This window comes from Neovison vison, chromosome 10, assembly GCF_020171115.1.
Source record: "Neovison vison isolate M4711 chromosome 10, ASM_NN_V1, whole genome shotgun sequence".
NCBI lineage: Eukaryota > Metazoa > Chordata > Mammalia > Carnivora > Mustelidae > Neogale > Neogale vison.
Genome location: NC_058100.1, coordinates 54,383,152 through 54,402,225, shown reverse-complemented (window position 1 = coordinate 54,402,225; position 19,074 = coordinate 54,383,152). Strand labels below are relative to the sequence as shown.

General features: G+C 36.7%; 1 protein-coding gene across 3 annotated transcripts in view; it reads left to right on the top strand.

Moving 5' to 3' along the window:
• RALGPS2 (Ral GEF with PH domain and SH3 binding motif 2) overlaps positions 1-19,074 on the top strand; it is a 159,291-nt gene that overhangs the window by 59,107 nt on the left and 81,110 nt on the right. For 2 of the 3 annotated variants that reach the window (XM_044267334.1, XM_044267333.1), the window contains exons 5-7: positions 68-151; positions 5,399-5,488; positions 11,291-11,383. In XM_044267334.1, the coding sequence (XP_044123269.1) occupies positions 68-151; positions 5,399-5,488; positions 11,291-11,383 (267 nt within the window). The remainder of the gene's footprint in view (positions 1-67; positions 152-5,398; positions 5,489-11,290; positions 11,384-19,074) is intronic. The other variant, XM_044267335.1, reaches the window with a different exon arrangement.

Here is a 19,074-nt window from a genome sequence, read left to right as displayed (position 1 = left end):
GTCTTTTATGTTTCGAAACCTTTAATATAACAAGAAAACTGAATTTATTTTTACTCATTTTTTTCAGGAGCTTTCAAGTTGTGGATGGAATAAAAAAGAAAAATACAGTTCTGCACCAAATGCTGTTGCCTTCACAAGAAGATTTAATCATGTGAGTTGCTTGTAAAATTTTGATAATTTTGTTTCTGAAATTCAGTTCCTTAATATATTTTCATTAAGAAGTAGTTTAACTTCTCACGTCAGTGCTGGAATATTTTCAGCCACTGTCTCTTCCAACATTGTCTCTCTGCATGATCTCTGTTTTTTTCTTCTGTAATTTCTCTTGGAAATTCTTTCCTACTCTCTTGCTATTCTTTTCTACTTATATCTTAACCATGTTTTGTATGTACACCCATTCTGAATGGTTTCTTCAGATCTATATTTTAATTCACTAATTCTCTTATAGATGGGTCATACCTGTTCTGTGTGCTTTTACGCTAGTGTCATTTTTAATATTTCTTAAATCATTTTCAACATTTTACAATATAATTTCTGTGTTATTATCCAAAGACCTGGGAGTACTAATTCTGTGCTATTTTTGCTGATCCTTACACAAGATGGTTTTCTTATGCATTTTGTAATTCTAGATTGAGAGCTCATTTTCATTTAAGCTTTATCTGTACTGCATCTATGGGAATTCTGCTGCTGCTTAGTTTGAGGGTATATCTCTTCTGAAATGCTTTTGTTTGCTTTTGCTGGTACCAAAGACTATAATGACTTAGTTAAGTTCCTCGTAAGTTTTGGTTGCGAACTTCCATACGTTGCTATAGTGAAAATTTAAACTTGAAATCCACTTAAGGGCTAGTTACAGATTCTTAAGAAAAACTTATTTTTCTCCATCTCCTGTGTTTGTCTTCCCCTGCCAGTAAGTGAATTGTTTTAGCCTACAGGTTCTCCAAGATCATAGCACTTTGAAGATCCCTTAGATAGACATCGTGTGGTAGAATAGAGATGGGCAACTTGTTTTATGTCTTAGGAGGAGTATTAAATCCAAAGCCCCTAAGTCACTGAGAGAAAATCCTCCATGGGCAGCTGCAATGCCCTTTCTTTTAACCATAGCTTTGCCTTTGTTTCCTCCCTTTTTTCCCCTTCTTTTTGCCTCTAGGGGAAATCCTTTCTTTCAAGTTAGTCACACGTTTTTTAAAAAAAGAGTTTGTTGTCTTGAACCCAACATTTCTAGAAGTTTATATAGCAAACAGTTTTTCAGGTTATTTGGTTCACTGTATTCCCCAAAATGAAGTGGATCAAAGTTCTTAAAAATGAGATCAAACCATTAAAATAGGATATAAGGCAACCATGTCTTTCACTGAATTTTATATTCAAGTTATATAGTTATATATTCAGATTTTTCTGAATTGCTCAGAATTTGTCATCATAGTAAAATTTTTTTGCCATAGCAAAAGCATTGTTAAAGTATTCACAAATACGACTTTAGATTTTAAGCCTGTTATTCTTAAATAAGCCAAAAAGTTGCCCGAGTCAAATATGTCATGTTGTACCAAAAGCCTTTATCCTTATTCCAGGTTACGGTTGACCCTACAGTCTTACTTAGTTGGTCCATTACTCTGTTAATTTCTCTGAGTAGCATCATAGGAGGTTTGAAATAGCAAATTATGAAAGAAGTTAGTCTTTTAAAAGGAATCTATCTGCCCGATTATTATTATTATTTTTTAAAGATTTATTTGAGCGAGAGCAAGTGTGAGGGGGGTGGAGGGGCTAAGGGAGAGGGAGAAGAAGACTCCTCCCTGATCAACGAGCCCAATACGGGCTTGATGCGGGGCTTAATCCCAGGATCCTGGGACCTGGAGCCAAAGGCAGATGATTAACCAACTGAGCCCCCCAGGCGCCCCTTGAAGTGCTTTTATAGACATATATTTTCCTTCATCTGGTATTTGCTTGCCCAGAGATTCATTTCCTATAAGCAAGGAAAGATAAATGTTTGATTCTTCCCGTTTATTTAATGATTTTGAAGATAACGAATTGGTGTTCTGTCTTTCTCTAATAGTGACCAAGTAGTTTTTTATTTTTAATACCATTATGAACTCATAAATTTAAATGCATATGATATGTTTCAACCCATTGCGGTTATTATCTTTATTGAAACTAATACTCCATTTTTGGCCAGTGGAAGTCTTCTCAAGATGGCATTCATGTCCTTTGTCATGACCCTGGTAGTATTGAATAGTTTCCTTGCCATCGGGTATACAAATATGTTTCAGGTTTATTTTGTCCATTACCTGTCCCTGGCCTACAATTAACATTTCTTTAAAGTCCCGGTTTCTTACTGGGGGTAGTGGACCTGGATGCCAGGAATGCTCATTGCTGTCAGAATGACAACTCCTCTGCCTTTTTCAGCAGAGATAGCTAGGATATCTGTGTATCATACACATAACATAGACATACAACTTTTTAAAGATAAAGCATCCCGTTAGTTCCTATTGATACTTCTAATTTAGATTCAAGACCAGGGTTTTACTTCCAACTCTTCTGTATTACATCCACATGTTCTTTCTTCCACACCCGGAATTCTGGTTTTCAAGGAACGCAGGACATGATGCAGTACCCTATCATACACTCATTTGCTTTATCCTACATAATAAACAAAAGGCTCAGAATAATACTGTTACCAATAATGTTCCTATAAACAGATAGATGTTTTGCAGATGTTCTGTTTTTATAATTGTACTATATGTTGTCTGAGCATATGGGCATTATATAATGCACTCTCTTTTAGTCTTAGTTCTTTGAAAAAGTACCATCCTTATGTTGGTGTTTCTCTAGGCATTTTGGTTGCCTGAAGGTCATTCTCTGTTACAATACTCAGGAAGGACTCAATAGAACAGTAAGGCCAGAATTCTTGCATACTGACAAGTTTTCCTGTCCTCTGTATAAAAATTTTTTTTCCTTGATATTACTCCATTTTTTTTTTCTTGACAGTGTTGCTGTTAAGAAGTCTGATGATAATTACATTTTCTTTTCCTTCAAAATTACTTGATCTTTTTGTCTCTGTGGCCAACAGATTTTTTCCCAGTAATTGTATTGAACTGTATCCTAGTTTTGGTCATTCTGGATCAGTATTCTCAGGTGTGGTTGGCTTTAGCTGGGTCTGTCAGCTGAAGAGCACCTATACTTAGCCTTTACAGCATGGTGGTCTCAGGTAGTTGTACTTCTTACATGGTAGGTAGTTCAGGAATCCCAGACAGAATGTTCCAATAATCAAGGCAAGGCCTACATGCTCTTTTATGACCTTGTCCTGGAAGTTAGCATCAATTTCATTAATCTTCTGTTCATTAAAGTAGTCACAAGCCTGTTCAGATGACATGGAGGTAACATATATGCCAACTTCCAACGAAAAGAATTACAAAAAACTTTCTGGCCATGTTTTAATATCTTGATGATATTAGTCTTAAAATTTGTCTCACATTAAATTTTTTTTAAAGATTTTATTTATTTATTTAACAGAGATCACAAGTAGGCAGAGAGGCAGGCAGAGAGAGAGAGAGAGAGGTGGAAGCAGGCCCCTGCCGAGCAGAGAGCCCGATGCAGGGCTCGATCCCAGGACCCTAGGATCATGACCTGAGCCAAAGGCAGAGTCTTAACCCACTGAGCCACTCAGGCACCCCTATCACATTAAATTTAGTTAAGTCAGTGATTATGCAGTTTAGATTGAGTTCACAGGTGATAATAGGCTATTTGTTGATCAAATATCTAAAGTATAGCTTTTGATATATTTTAGAGGTAAACTTGATCAGAATTAGGGATAGTTATTGCCAAATATAGTAACAAATATGAAGGTGGTTTTGTAAAATATATATATAAAATCTGAAATATATATATAAAATCTGAAATGTTTCTCTCTAAAACAGGGAGATGAATTGTGAGGCAGTGGCACTGTATTTTGCACTGTCATTTCTTACTAATATACCCTGTTTTTAGACTTACAGAAGTGTGTGCCAACTGATGGTGCTTTGATTTTCTTTTCATAGTAAATGAATTAAAAATATGTTACATTGTACCGTATGGTAAACAAACTACTTCGATCAGAGTGGATTAGAGCCTCTTAGTAGTGTTACAGATAGATCTAGTATGCCTTCTGATGAATTTTTTTAAATTTATTTTTTATTTATTTTCAGCATAACAGTATTCATTATTTTTGCACCACACCCAGTGCTCCATGCAATCTGTGCCCTCTATAATACCCACCACCTGGTACCCCAACCTCCCACCCCTGCCCCTTCAGAACCCTCAGATTGTTTTTCAGAGTCCATAGTCTCTCATGGTTCACCTCCCCTTCCAGTTTCCCCCAACTCCCTTCTCCTCTCTTAACTCCCCATGTCCTCCATGCTATTTGTTATGCTCCACAAATAAGTGAAACCATATGATAATTGACTTTCTCTGCTTGACTTACTTCACTCAGCATAATCTCTTCCAGTCCCATCCATGTTGCTACAAAAGTTGGGTATTCGTCCTTTCTAATGGAGGCATAATACTCCATAGTGTATATGGACCACATCTTCCTTATCATTCGTCCGTTGAAGGGCATCTTGGTTCTTTCCACAGTTTGGCGACCGTGGCCATTGCTGCTATAAACATTGGGGTACAGATGGCCCTTCTTTTCACTACATCTGTATCTTTGGGGTAAATACCCAGGAGTGCAATGGCAGGGTCATAGGGAAGTTCTATTTTTAATTTCTTGAGGAATCTCCACACTGTCTGATGAATTATTTTTAATGATTTTTAAAAGAAATTGTGAATACAGTTTATTGAATTAGAAAACATTACATGATTTTTTAAAATACAATCTTAATTTTAGAATGACTTGGATACACTTTTCTTTATGATATTTTGGGATTCTTCACACAATTATGCTTGATGTAAATAAATGGCAATGTGGGATTACACAGCCACAGGAAAAGCGTGCTGTAAGTAGCATTTTTTATAATGTCTGCTCTTAAAGCTTATCTAATTCTGCCACAGTGTGTCAGAATACGGCAAAATCACATGTATTGGTATAGTGTTTTTCTTACATCACTCCAATTTTATTGCATTCTTCTATTAGCTCTTTTCCTTCAAAAGTTGTTTGCTTTTACAAATGAAAAATCACAGTGATGTTTTTATGTGTGTGGAAGTACATACATACATATATATCTGTCTCTGTGCACATACATATCTCATATGCATATGAATTGTATGCAACATCCAAAGATTGGGTATATAGCCAACCTGGTGGTGTGCTGGGAAAGAGCAATTATGGTTTTTTAACCAGCGATAGGTAGTTCATCAAGTAGTTCCTGTCATTAATTGAATCCTAGTGAGTAAGGAGTCTTGCCATTCAACTATGTTTCATTTTCATTTGCAGGTAAGCTTTTGGGTTGTTAGAGAAATTCTTCATGCTCAGACATTAAAAATTAGAGCAGAAGTTTTGAGCCATTATATTAAAACTGCTAAGGTAAGAAAGACTTGTGTTTTTATTTTTTGAGTCCAGTCATTCAGTACTGTTTGTGAGTGAATATTTGCCTGTGACACCTTATTTACTATTACTTGACCCTGGAAAATAAGGCCTGATTGATTAGTATGTCAGTTTTTTCAATTGAGTGTCTGTATTCTTTGCCTTTTCTTTATTCTTCCTCTCCTCCTTCCTCTTACATCTCTCCTCCCTCTCTCAGAGTAGCTGGATTATATTATTTATTTGACTGGATAAGCTGGCAGAGATCAAATTATGGTGAAGTAGGATAGTTACAAAATACTGGACTCTTGTGCAGGTAATTGGGAAAGCCTTACAGGATTAAATAGGAAAATACATACCAGTTATTTGCTTTTAAAATACATCACTGCCAACGTTGTAGAGAATGATAAGACTTTATTTATAAAAGAATAATATAAAGAAGATATTCACCAAATATGTTAGTTGAGTAGTTGTCGTAGGCCATGGGTAATAAATGCAGCAAGAAAAAAGGAACATGGTCTTCAAGGATGGTCAGAATTTAGAGAGGAGGGTGAACAGGCCATTTCACAAGAGGATGCTATTACTTTATTAAAATGCACAACAACTCTAATGTTAAGTTCACTAAAAGGTGGCATAATTATAGCCACATTCTTCATCATTCTTGTGGTAAATACATAACTTTATGTCCGAATGAAAGTGGACTAAAATGAGGATACGATTTTTACAATTTTAAATTATTATAATTATTGTAAAATTGTAATTGCTGTGAGTTGTAACACTTTTATATTTTCCTTGAACACCTGGGAACAAATATTCTAACATTCTGTGGCACTAGGTGGCAGAGCTAGCTTTCCAAATATATTTTATGGCAGTGTCATAAAATTTATAAAAAACACTCTCTGTAATATGTTCAATAAATAAGGAGTTTTGGCTAACAAATTCATCTCTTGTTTTCTCCACAGAGTCTGAATTTGTTTTAATTTTGTGTATGTACTTCACATGTTCTGTTCAAAACCACCAAATTCTGCCTATCAGTCTTCCTGTTACCCTCCTCATCAAGTAATCATTTAGTACCAGTGCAGATTCTTAGACTTTAAGTTATTTTTGACAGGAGTTGCTTTCGTCCCAAGCCCTAGTAAGTTCATACTCTTTTTTTGTCATGCACCATCTCTTCAAATCCCTCTATTCTGCCTCCCTCCCTTCTGTATTCAGTCTGTATAAAACTGGCAGGTCTTTTTCTTCTTTTAGTAGATTGTATCAGGGTTCTCTAGAATGGGAGGATAAATATAGATATATACATATATATATAATATATAAAGAAAATTAAGGAATTGGCTCCAGTAGTTGTGGGAGGGGGCTGGCAAGTGTGAAATCGATTGTAGGGCTGTTGGACAGTCTAGAAACTTGGGCTGGAGTTGAAGCTGCACTCTTGAGGCAGAATTTCTTCTCTGGAAAACCTTAGTTTTTGTCTCTTAAGCTGTTTCAGCTGATTAGATGCAGCCTACCATATTATCACTGTAATCTCTTTTAATTAAAATCAGCTGATTATAGATGTAAACTATATCTATAAAATTGCTCCACAGCAATGCCCAGATTAATGTTTGATTAAATAACTGGGTACTATTGTCTAATCAAGTTTGATGAATAAAACTGATCTCAGAGACACACAAAATATTTATAAAATAGATTAAAAGTAGCAAAAGAATGGTAAGGTGGATGTCCATGTATTCACTGCCCTCTTTGAATTCCCATAGGTCTTCTCATAGACGATCCCTACCCTCCCACTACAAAAGGAACTATTGCCCACAATGTTATTTGCTTTTCTTTGATAGTTTTATATATGTGTGTGTGTGTGTGTGTGTGTGTTCCTGGATCTCATATTGTTATATATGTTTTTCAGTTTTATTTAAATTATTTCCAAATTACATTTATACTTTTAAAAATTGTTTTTTGTTTTGTTTTAAAGATTTTACTTATTTATTTGACAGATGGAGATCACAAGTAGGCAGAGAGGTAGGCAGAGAGAGAGAGAGAGAGAGGGAAGCAGGCTCCCTGCCAAGTGGAGAGCCTGATGCGGGACTTCATCCCAGGACTCTGAGATCATGACCTGATCTGAAGGCAGAGGCATAACTCACTGAGCCACCCAGGCCCCCAAAAACGTGTTTTTTTTTTTACTCAGCACTGTTACTGCATGGTTTGGGGTATATCTCTGTCGTAGAGTGCCCTCTTGTTTGCATATACCACAAATTCTTCAGCATACTCGAGCTTGGAGAGGTTCAGGTTTTTGTTGTTATAAACACTGCTGCTGTAAAGCTTTCTTGTGGGAGTCTCTTGGTGCTCATGTGAGCATTGAAGCCCTAGAAATATAGACAGAACAGATAAATTACCTTTAAAGAAATGACAGACAAATAACCTTCATTGAACGTGATGAGATTGAACAATTTTTTCTCTGTTGGCCATTTAAGTTTTCTCTCTTGAAATGTCTGTTCAAGATCTTTGAACAGTTTTATTTACTGATTTTTGTAGGAGTTTTTTTTTTTTTTAATTTAAATCTAGATGCTAGTTCTCTGTTATGTGTTTTCATATGTATCATGCTGTTTGTAACTTGTCATCATTTTTCATGTTATGTTTTGATATAGGTATTCTTAAGTTTAGTAGTCAAACTTACTGATCTTTAATTTTTATGGTCTTACTTAAGCATATATAACAAAGTTTTATAGCTTTGATTTTTGTACTTGAGTGTTTACTCCATGTGGAATAAATTTTTTATGTAAGTATGAATTATGGATTACTGTTTGTATTTTTCATTTGAATAATTCTGGCACCATTTTTTTATTGATGTGTAATTGACATACAGTATCCTGTTTCAGGTGTGCATAATAGTATATCAATGTTTTTATACATTATGAAATTATCTTTTTTTTTTTAAAGATTTTATTTATTTATTTGACAGAGTAAATGGGAGAGGCAGGCAGAGAGAGAGAGAGAGAGAAGCAGGCTCCCTGCTGAGCAGAGAGCTCGATGTGGGACTCTATCCCCGATCCCCGGACGCTGAGATCATGACCTGAGGCGAAGGCAGTGGCTTAAACCACTGAGCCACCCAGGCGCCCCATTATGAAATTATTTTAATGATAAGTCTAGCTACCATACAAAATTATTACAATAATTTTTACAATATTTCCTATATTGTACATCACATTCCCATGATGTACTTATTTTAGGACTGGAAGTTTGTACCTCTCAATCCCCTTTGCCTGTTTTGTCCATCACCCCAAACCCTTCCCTCTGATAACCGACAGCTTATTTTCTATAAATCTGTTTCTGTTTTATTTGTTCATTTATATCGTTTTTTAGATTCCACATATAAGTAAAGTCATACTGTATTTGTCTTTCTGTGTCTGATTTATTTCACTTAGCATAATACCATCTAGATCCAACAAGATAATCACAAATGGCAAGATTTCATTCTTTTTTATGGCTGAGTAATACTGCATTGTATCATATATACCACAGCTTCTTTATCTGTTTATCAGTGGGTACTCGGTTGTTTCCGAACCTTGTCTATTTTAAGTAGGGCTGCAGTGAACATAGGGGTGCATATATCTCTCTGAATTGGTGTTCTCATTTTCTTTGGGTAAATAACCCACAAACAGAATTGCTGGATCATATGGTAGTTCTGTTTTTAAATCTTAGAGGAACCTCCACAGTGCTTTCCATAGTGGCTGCATCAATTTATAGTCCCACCAGCAGTGTATGAGTGGTGTTTCCCCAACATACTTGCCAGCGCTTGTTATTTTCCGAGGTTTTTTGTTTTTGTTTTTGTTTTTGTTTTAATATTAGCCAATCAGCAGTATAAGAGGATATCTCATTGTGGCTTTGATTTGCATTTCCCTAATAATTAGTGATGTTGAGCATCTGACACCATTTTTAAAAATTCTTCGTTAAAGTGATCTTTATTTTATTTAACCTAGAAGTCTCTTTAGGTTTCCTTGTTCTTAAAAAAGGCTATTCTAGTGGTGCCTGGATGGCTCAATCAGTTAAGTGTATGCCTTCAGCTCAGGGAGCCCTATATTGGGCTCCCTGCTCAGTGGGGTACCTGCTTCTTCCTCTCCCCTCTGCTCCTGCTCTCTCTGCAAAAAAAAGGAAATAAAATCTTTAAAAAAGTACGATTCTAGACTTACAGTTTTTTGTATTTGCTTTTTGTTCTTTACTCTGCTTAGGATTCCTTGAGCTTCCTGACCCTAAGAACTAACATCTTTTCAGTAATCTGAGAAAATAATCTGCCATTATCTCTCAGATACTGTTTCTACCAATCCTTTTATCATCTTCTACATCTCTGACTAGATAAATGTTGGCCTTTTTTCTCTACATATCATGTCTCTTTGTTTCACATTTTTAAAAAAACTTTTATGTTGCATTCTAAAGATTTTATTTATTTATTTGTCAGGGAGAGAGAAGGAGAGAGAGCGAGCACAGGCAGACAGAGTGGCAGGCTGAGTCAGAGGGAGAAGCAGGCTCCCTGCGGAGCAAGGAGCCCGATGTGGGACTTGATCCCAGGACGCTGGGATCATGACCTGAGCCGAAGGCAGCTGCTTAACCAACTGAGCCACCCAGGCGTCCCTTAATGTTGCATTCTAGATAAAATCTTCATTTAATCTTCATTTCACTGAGGCCTATACTTGATGTTCTCCATTTGTGAATTCTTATTTCTTATGTTTTTTCATTTCCCATTTTTTAATTTTCTTAAGCTTTTATTGTTATTTATTTTTTAAAAATATTCATTTGACACAGAGAGAGGAAGAGTGCAAGTAGCAGAATGGCAGGCAGAAGGAGAGGGAGATGGGGAGCCCAAAGCGGGGCTTGATCCTAGGACCCTGGGATCATGACCTGAGCTGAAGGCAGATGCTTAACCAACTGAGCCACCCAGGCGCCCCTTGTTTTCCATTTTTTAAAAAATTGAGTCTGTTGAGTTCATATTCCTTGAAACTTGATGGGAATTCTTTGAGACCTGAGTTAAGGTGATATATTGGCCAGAGATCTCCAGAGAAACAGACCCCTTCCCCTTCCTTGCACTAATGTTCAAAACAGGCATTTTTGCTTTGGAGTCTTGGTGGTGGGCAAGGACCATTCTAAATGATTTTTCAGATAGGACCATTAAGATGTAAGTATGTGGAAGTATGAGGAAATTAGGGAAATTAGCATTAAATGTCAAGCAGCTGTCTTGGCAAACTGATAGAACGTAATGTTAAGAGAGGAGTTCTGTAGGGAGACTATAAAAAGCAAGGTCAAGTATTGAGAAGCAAGTGGAGAGTGAAGAACAAAGGATCAGAGGATTCAGGCAGGAGGAAGCAGGAAATAAGGACTATGGAAAGCAGGTTTGAACCATAACCCTGGAATTATGAGGGTACTGAGTGGGAAACTGGATCAGGATCCTTTCTTGAAACTGGGATCATAAGGTGGAGGCTTAGTATTTCAATATAGGGAAGGAGACTCCTTACTAGAAACCGGGGTGCATGATCATACTGGGTAAGCTTGATACTGAGCCATAACTTTGGTTTTCTTAATACATTATTGAACCAGAGGTAGATTTGTTCCCAGAGCTTGGGGACAATGCCAGGTTAGAACATGGAGGTTCTGTTGTGGGCCAGAATCAACTTACTGTAAACATAATGGGTACTCCAGAGACAAATTTCACTGATGAGAGTAAGAAGTACTAGAACACTACGAGTTGCCTAGATTTTAATTGTTAATCTAAAGTTATCCTTACTATTTCTCCTCTCTCCTCCCTTTTTTCTTAAATTTCAGAAGCTGTATGAGCTGAATAATCTTCATGCACTTATGGCAGTGGTTTCTGGCTTACAGAGTGCCCCAATCTTCAGGTTGACTAAAACATGGGCGGTAAGTCATCTTCTTAGTTAATGAAAAGGCTAGACTTCCTGTTAGAAATAAAGATGTATTTATTTCTTCTGTAGTTCTTAGTAAAGTTAATATTAAAATAGATAAGGAACTTTAAATTAGTTTATACTCTTTTTTTTTTTTGAAGCCTGCATTTTCTTCTTTTAAGTGTTACACTAGACTTGTCAGGTAATTTTGGGTAAAGTATAGCTTGGTGCTTGCTTTTTGCCATTTAGTAAATCATTTTTGTAGAATCTGTGCATTTTCAACAACATAGCATTTTATATTTACTGATGGGAAAGTATAATTTTTCTTTTTGCATTTAATGCAGTATTTTTTGCATTAAATCTTACAAAGATTAAGCTTTTAGAAAATTCAAGGAACATCTGAATTGCAACTTTTAAGAAGTATTTACTATTTAGATTTTTTTTTCTTTTTTTTTTTTTAGTAAACTTAGATTTTTTTCCCTCAAGAATAATGAAAAATCTCACAGCTAACTTGGGATTATGCAGTGTTGCTGCACATTCTGATACATGTTAATTGTATTTGGTTCTATCACTTTAATAAGGTCAGGGTGTGAATTTTGACTTCTGCAAATCTGTGTACTTTCATATTTGAGTGACATTGTACTGGCCTTGAGCTTTAGGTATTTTTTATTTAGATTTTATATAAGTAAAATTTGAGATCCGATTAAATCTGTTCTTAATGGTATTCTTTGGTGTTAAGGAGTAATGATTTTGTTTATTACGTTTTATACAAAGGGTTACTGTATTCTTGAGGTCCTGTGATAAAGAGATGACTACTAAAAACTTTTCTTTTTTAAGATTTATTTATTTGACAGTGAAGGTTGAAAATGCTGGAGTATATTAATAAGCAAAGGCATAGCATATTTGAAGAGCTCTTTACTAATAGGATAGAATTCTCAAGCTTCAGATCATTTTTGTGTGTCTTTTAGTAATAAGAGTTTTTTAAAAGATTTTATTTATTTATTTATTTGACAGAGAGAGAGAGAGAGATCACAAGTAGGCAGAGAGGCAGGCAGAAAGAGAGGGGGAAGCAGGCTCCCTGCTGAGCAGAGAGCCTGATGCTGGGCTTGAACCCAGGACCCTGAGATCATGACCTGAGCCGAAGGCGGGGCTTAACCCACTAAGCCACCCAGGTGCCCCAAACTTTTTTTCTAACTAAAGTGTAACCATTTTTAATTAGCCTAGTGTTACTTTTTACTTTTCATGGTATCCGAAGAGATAGATGTTTCTCATGAAAACCAAGGTGGTTTTCTTTATTGGAAAGACATTATATTGAAGAGCATCTGATCCTCTTTATATTCTGTTTGTGTTTTAGAAGCACCTGGGTGAAGGTTTTCTTACTTTAAAAATTGCTCAGTTGTTGGTTGTCTGCCTTAGGCTCAGGTCATGATCCCGGGGTCCTGGGATCGACCCCTTCATCAGGATCCCTGCTCAGCGGGAAGCCTGCTTCTCCCTCTCCCGCTCCCCCTGCTTGTGTTCCCTCTCTCACTGTGTCTCTGTCAAATAAATAAATAACATCTTTTTAAAAAATTCTTATTAATAAGATGACCTTACTCTCTTTTCTTAAAACTTGAATTTCATTGGTGACTGGAAATGAAAATACACAGTCCATCTTTGGAGTTTTAGGGTAAAGAATTATACTCTGATTTATATTGGAGCTTAGTAATGAGATACATTTCCCTCAAGTTAATTTTTACTTTCTTGAACATATTTTTGTTGTCTCTCTCATATATTTGCATGAAAAAGAATTTTTCATTCATTAACCATTCATTATTAATCTGAATAAAATTTTGGTGTTTATAGTAAATTTTAAAATAGTCTATACTGTACCAGGCACTGATTTCTTGGCATACAGCAGTAAGTGATTCAGATAAAGACCTACTCTTACGCAGCTAACATTCTACCGGGAAAAAATAAATTGTAAAAAAGTAATGATATTTTATTTTTTTATTTTTTGTAATGATATTTTAAATAGTGATGAATGCTCTGAAGAAAAAGCAGATTTAATGGGATAGAAGAGAAAATAGGGAACTATTTTATTTCGTACAGTCAACCCTTGAACAATTCAGGGATTAGGGATGCCAAACCCCCTGCACAATCAAAAATCCACATAAAACTTTTGACTCCTTCCAGACTACAGCCAGCTGTTGACTTGGAAGTCTTACCTATAACAGAGTCGATGAACATGTATTTTTTGTGTTATATGCATCATAAACTATTCTTACAATAAAGTAAGTTAGAGAAAAGAAAATGTTACGAAGAAAATCATAAGGAAGAGAATATGTATTTACAGTACTCCGCTGTAAAAAAATTCACGTATAAGTGGACCCACGGAGTGCAAATCCATATTGTTCAAGGGCTAATTGTATGTGGTAAGAGAGTCTCTGTTCCATGACAGTTGCCTCGAGAGCTGGAAGAACTGAGAGAACCATTTGTGTGGAAATCTGGGAGAAGAAAATTTCAAGCAGACGTGATAGCCAGTACAAAGGCCCTGATGACATTCAAAGAATAGCAGGGCAGTCAGTGTTGAGAGAATGGAGTAAGCTATGGGGTAGTTGATGGTAAGAGATGAGTGAGTCCAGAGAGGTCGCATCAAATCAAACAATGGAGATGCTGTTTACTGATATTCTGGGGGTATAGGGAAGGAGTGTGTTGGTGGTGGGGCAGGGAGGTTCTCTTCTTACACATACCAAGTTTGAGTTGGCTGATAAATATCCATGTGCAACTGTAAGGTCAGAGTCAGGTGTACAAGTTTAAGGGAGGAGTTAGGGCTAGAGGTACATTTTTTTGATCATCAGCATAATGGTATTTAAAACATGAGGCCAGATAAGGATCACCTGAATTATAAGTACAGGTAAAGAGCCCTGGAAGCCTCCCAAGATTTAGATTGGAAAAATGAGGACTCAACAAAGGAATATTACAGTGGGAGTTTTCCACAGTTGGGTAATGAAACTGTTTTCAAGGAGGAGTGATCATGGGGAGCCTGGGTGGCTCAGTCATTAAGCATCTGCCTTCAGCTCAGGTCATTATCCCAGGGTCCTGGGATCGAGCCCCACATCAGCCTTCGTGCTCGGCTAGCCTGCTTCTCCCTCTTTCTCTCTCTGTCAAATAAGTAAATAAATTCTTAAAAAAAAAAAAAAAGCGATTCTCCCATGTCATATGCTGCTAGTAAGTTGAATTAGGTGAGAACCTTGACATGAGCACTGGATATGGGCAGTTGAAGAGGATTGGCAACCTTGCCAAGAGTGGTTTCAGTATAGTGGTGGACCAAAAACTGATTGGATTTGAGAGAATGTGGAGAAAAATATGAGATAGCAAATACATTTGAGGAATGTATTTCCTCATTTGAGGAATTTTGAGGAATTTTGTGGTAAAGGGCAGGGTTGAGGTGCTGCAGAGAAATCTGACAGCTAGAGGGGGATGTAAGACCAAATTTTGTTTTGTTTTTGGAAATGAGGTCCATGACAGTATATTTGTATGCTGATGCAGTGACTTAATAGAAAAATGGTAGGAGAGCAAGAAGTTACTCTAGCAATATCCTTAATCAGGCAGGAGGGAATTGATCTGGTTCTGGAGTAGAGCAGAAACAGTTTATCCATTTTAACAGGAGAGAAGGGAATGCATTTGGTTACACATGCAGGTAAGTTGGTAACTGTGGTGGTGAGATTCTATAGAAATTCCTCTGATACTTGTTTCTTAAGACATGTAAAGCAGAGTCACTGATTGAGAGTGGTGGGGGAGAGGTGTTAGAGGTTTGAAGAAAGAAGAACAGATGAAAGTCATCTTATTAGAAGAGTGTGAGAATGAACTAACTAGGGAAATAGGGTGGGTTTGGTATGGTAGGCCTTATGATTGAGATTTTTGGTCATAAATTAAAGGTGAAACCAGTCAGCGAAGTCATGTATTCTCCAGTCAGGTTCAGGTGTTCAGCATTAAGTCTGGAATAGTGATGAGAATTGTATTTAACCAGTGTTGGAATTTTTCAAGGACTGTTTGTTCCGTATTGGGGTCAGGGATAGCACAAGAGAGAAAGTGGGTAAATGTACAGAGTTGTTTTAGTAAGGTAAGGAATTGAAACCCAGTAGAAGAGAAAAGGAAGAGTGAAAAAGTAGCATTGGTAACTGGATTGGAAAGTCTGGTGCAGTCAGTTCTCTTTGGATTCAGGATAACCAAGGGAGTAGAGACAGAGTGGTAGAAGGTAGGATCATTGAAGGGAAGTGAAGTCAAGGAACTTAGATACCATGTAGTAAAAGTGTCATCTATGTGAAAATTACAGTCACCAAAATAGGAAAATCATGGTGGTTCGCGGACTCTTTCTCCAACTACTAACACCTTTAAAATACAATGGGGGAAAATGATTAGTAGCTCTATTGATGACAGAAACATAAGTGTTATAATCTAGTGCTGTCCATCCAGTATGGTAGCCATTAGCCACATGTGGGTATTTAGATCATTAAAATTAAATTTAAAATTTAGTTCCTCATTCATACTAGCCATGTTGCCAGTACTCAGTAGTCATGTGGCTAGTGGCCATTGTATTGGGCAGCACAGACAGAGATCGTTTTCATTACAAAATTTGATCAGACAGCACTGATCTAGTGCTTGAACTTAGTAGAAGCTGGAGGATGTTGGGAGAAAATTGTGAAGAGCAAGGAGCCAGGATTGCACCCAACTTAAATCTAGGCTCATGTTACAAAAGAAGGAAGAGTGCTTAAAGAAAAGATTAAGAATGGAGCTTTTGCAGAGGATGGACCATGAGACCCAGAAGGTCCAGTTGGAAAGGTATAAATGGCCTAAACATCCATCAGCAGATGAATAGATATACACAATGCATACACATAGAATGGAATATTATTTAGCATTAAAAAGGAATGGAATTCTGATACGTCACACCATGCATGAGTCTTAAAGACATTACACTAAGAGAAATTAGCCAGACATAAAAGGACAGCTACTGTCTGATTCTGTATATACCAGGTACCAAGAATAGTCAGATTCATAGAGACAGAATGTAGAAGATGGTTGCTAAGGGCCCAAAGGAGGAAGAAATGGGAGTTATTGTCCAGTGGGTGTGGAATTTCAGTTTGAGAAGATAAAAAGAGTTCTGACCATGCATGGTTGGTGGTGATGGTTGGTTGATAAGGTGAATGTACTTAATGCCACTAAAGTGTACACTTGAAAATGGTTAAAATGGTGAATGTTATGTATATTTTACCACAATTTAAAAAAACAGTTTTATTACAGTAACTGAATATACAAACAGTACACAAAACCAGTTGTATTTGAAACAATTTGAAAATACCACTTGAAAGGACACCTTTTACAGTGTCAGTAAAAGAAACACAATAGCAGGGGTGCCTGGGTGGCTCAGTGGGTTAAAGCCTCTGCTTTTGGCTCAGGTTATGATCCCGGGGTCCTGGGATTGAGCCCCACATCGAGGCCCGCATCGGGCTCTCTGCTCAGTGGCGAGCCTGCTTCCTCCTCTCTCTGCCTGCTTCTCTGCCTGCTTCTCTGCCTACTTGGTGATCTCCGTCTCTCAAATAAATAAATAAAATCTTCCAAAAAAAAAAAAACACACAATAGCAAACAATATATGGAATAATATATGCAAGACGTTTTTTCAAATAGCGATCTCAGAATAATTCACCTCTGGTTTAAATCTGACCATGTATAGTCCATGGAACATTGCTCAGTCATCCCCAGAGTGGTCGGTCCAGAGTAGACCATGACAGGTGATCTAGCTGATTAGCTTCTTCCTTACAGGTTTGTTTTTCCAAGGCTGAGGGCTGGGTTCTTTTTCTTTGCCATGTATTTATAGTATCAGCCCTTAAATATATGTAAGATGTATATACAGAAAACTATAAAACTTCACAGGAAATTATTAAAGAAGAACTAAATAGATGGAACAATATCCCTTAGTCATGGATAGGAAATCTTAAAGATGCCAGTTTCCCCCAAATGTATGTAGAGATACATGCACCTTGAATCAAAGTCCCCTTCCAGGACAAGACTGCTTATAAAATTTACATAGAAATGTAAAGGGTCAGGATAGCCAATTTATTTCTGAAGGAGAAAACGGGGTTGAAGACTTTGACACAGCCCTAATAGATAATAAAGATGTATTATTTCGGTAATGTACGGTTAGTGCAGGTGTATACATGTCAACCAGTGGAACAGAAGAAAGAACCCCAAAATAGATAATTGCTTTTATAGAACTCTGATATATGATAGTGATAGCATTATAAATCAGTGGAGAAATGAGGGTCTGTTTGTTAATTGGAGCCAGGAAATTGATTATCAGTTTGGGGAAAAAATTAGTCTTTGTTAGATGAATTAAAGCCTTACATGTGGAATGAAAAATGTGGAAGCTTTTAGAAGAGAAAAATAGCTTAATATCTCTCTGGCTTGGTATGAATAGATTCTAACTTGGAATCTGTAAAGGTGTTTCAGATAAGATACAAAAACCTCAAACAGTGAAAGAAAAGATGAAAAATTTTTACCACATTAAAGACTTTCTCTTCATCAAAGGATATTTTAAAGAAGACTGCAAAGTAGCCCCAGAATGGGGGAAAATAATGTGAAGCAGTTGTAGAAAATGATAGTACTTCAGAGAAGAAGATATATATAGGGAAGTGGTGAAAATGAGTGAACTACAGCCACACGTAACATTATTATTGGTGGAACTTCAGTGTCAGAACATTGAATGAGTAAATCCAAAGATTAAAAATAGCATGATATTGTTTAGTCAAAAATCAAATAAAATTTAAGAGAATGATAGGCAAAATTTAGGAAGGAGATTATTGGATACTTACAGTTAAGGGGAGTGCCTGGGTGGCTCAGTTGGGTGAGCATCTGCCTTTGGCTCAGGTTGTGATCTCGAGGTCCTGATTGAGCCCCACATGGGGTTCTCCCTACCCCTGCTTGTGCTCTCTCTCAATAAAGAAAATCTTTAAAAAAAGAAAAAAAAGTCAAGGGATTTAGATATGGAAGGAGCACATATGTAGATGTGTTATTGGTGTATGGTTCTTAGGAAAATAGATGCGTATGTGTTTGTTAGGAAATTTAAGAATAAATCAGTTTAACAGGAAAGCCATATCAGAGACTAATGATAATTGAGTGTCATGAACAGAAGATTATAATTAACCTGCATCCAAGGTTCAAGATAAATGATTTATGCAAATGAACACATTTGTAAGTATTGTATGGGGATACAAATCAAGGTGATGAGGGGTGATCTGGGAATCTTATATTTTTTTATGGTGACTGACATGAATAGGGGTACATCCAGATTTTCCCCAAAGTAGATTTCTTATGGTAGCATGTTGTAGAGATCTGGCCAAGAACATTTGAAGTTCCCACATTGATGTATCAGTGAACATGTGAAGAGCTTTGCCCCTGGTTGTCATGCTCCTCGCCAGAGGAAGAGTGTGGTACCTAAAACATGCAGTTGAGAACCACTTTGTTTTCCCCTTTTTTGGTGGGAAGAGTATAGTGAAGTAAATCGTAGGGATAACATTAGGAATGTCAGAAAAAGATTTGAAAAGCAGAAAAAATCAGGACTTCATAGATAGAGCTTTGGGGGCATTGGACGAGTTTCTGAGATACCACTGCAAACACCTTATTTTAACATCTAATTAATTCTTTTTTTTTTTAAGATTTTATTTATTT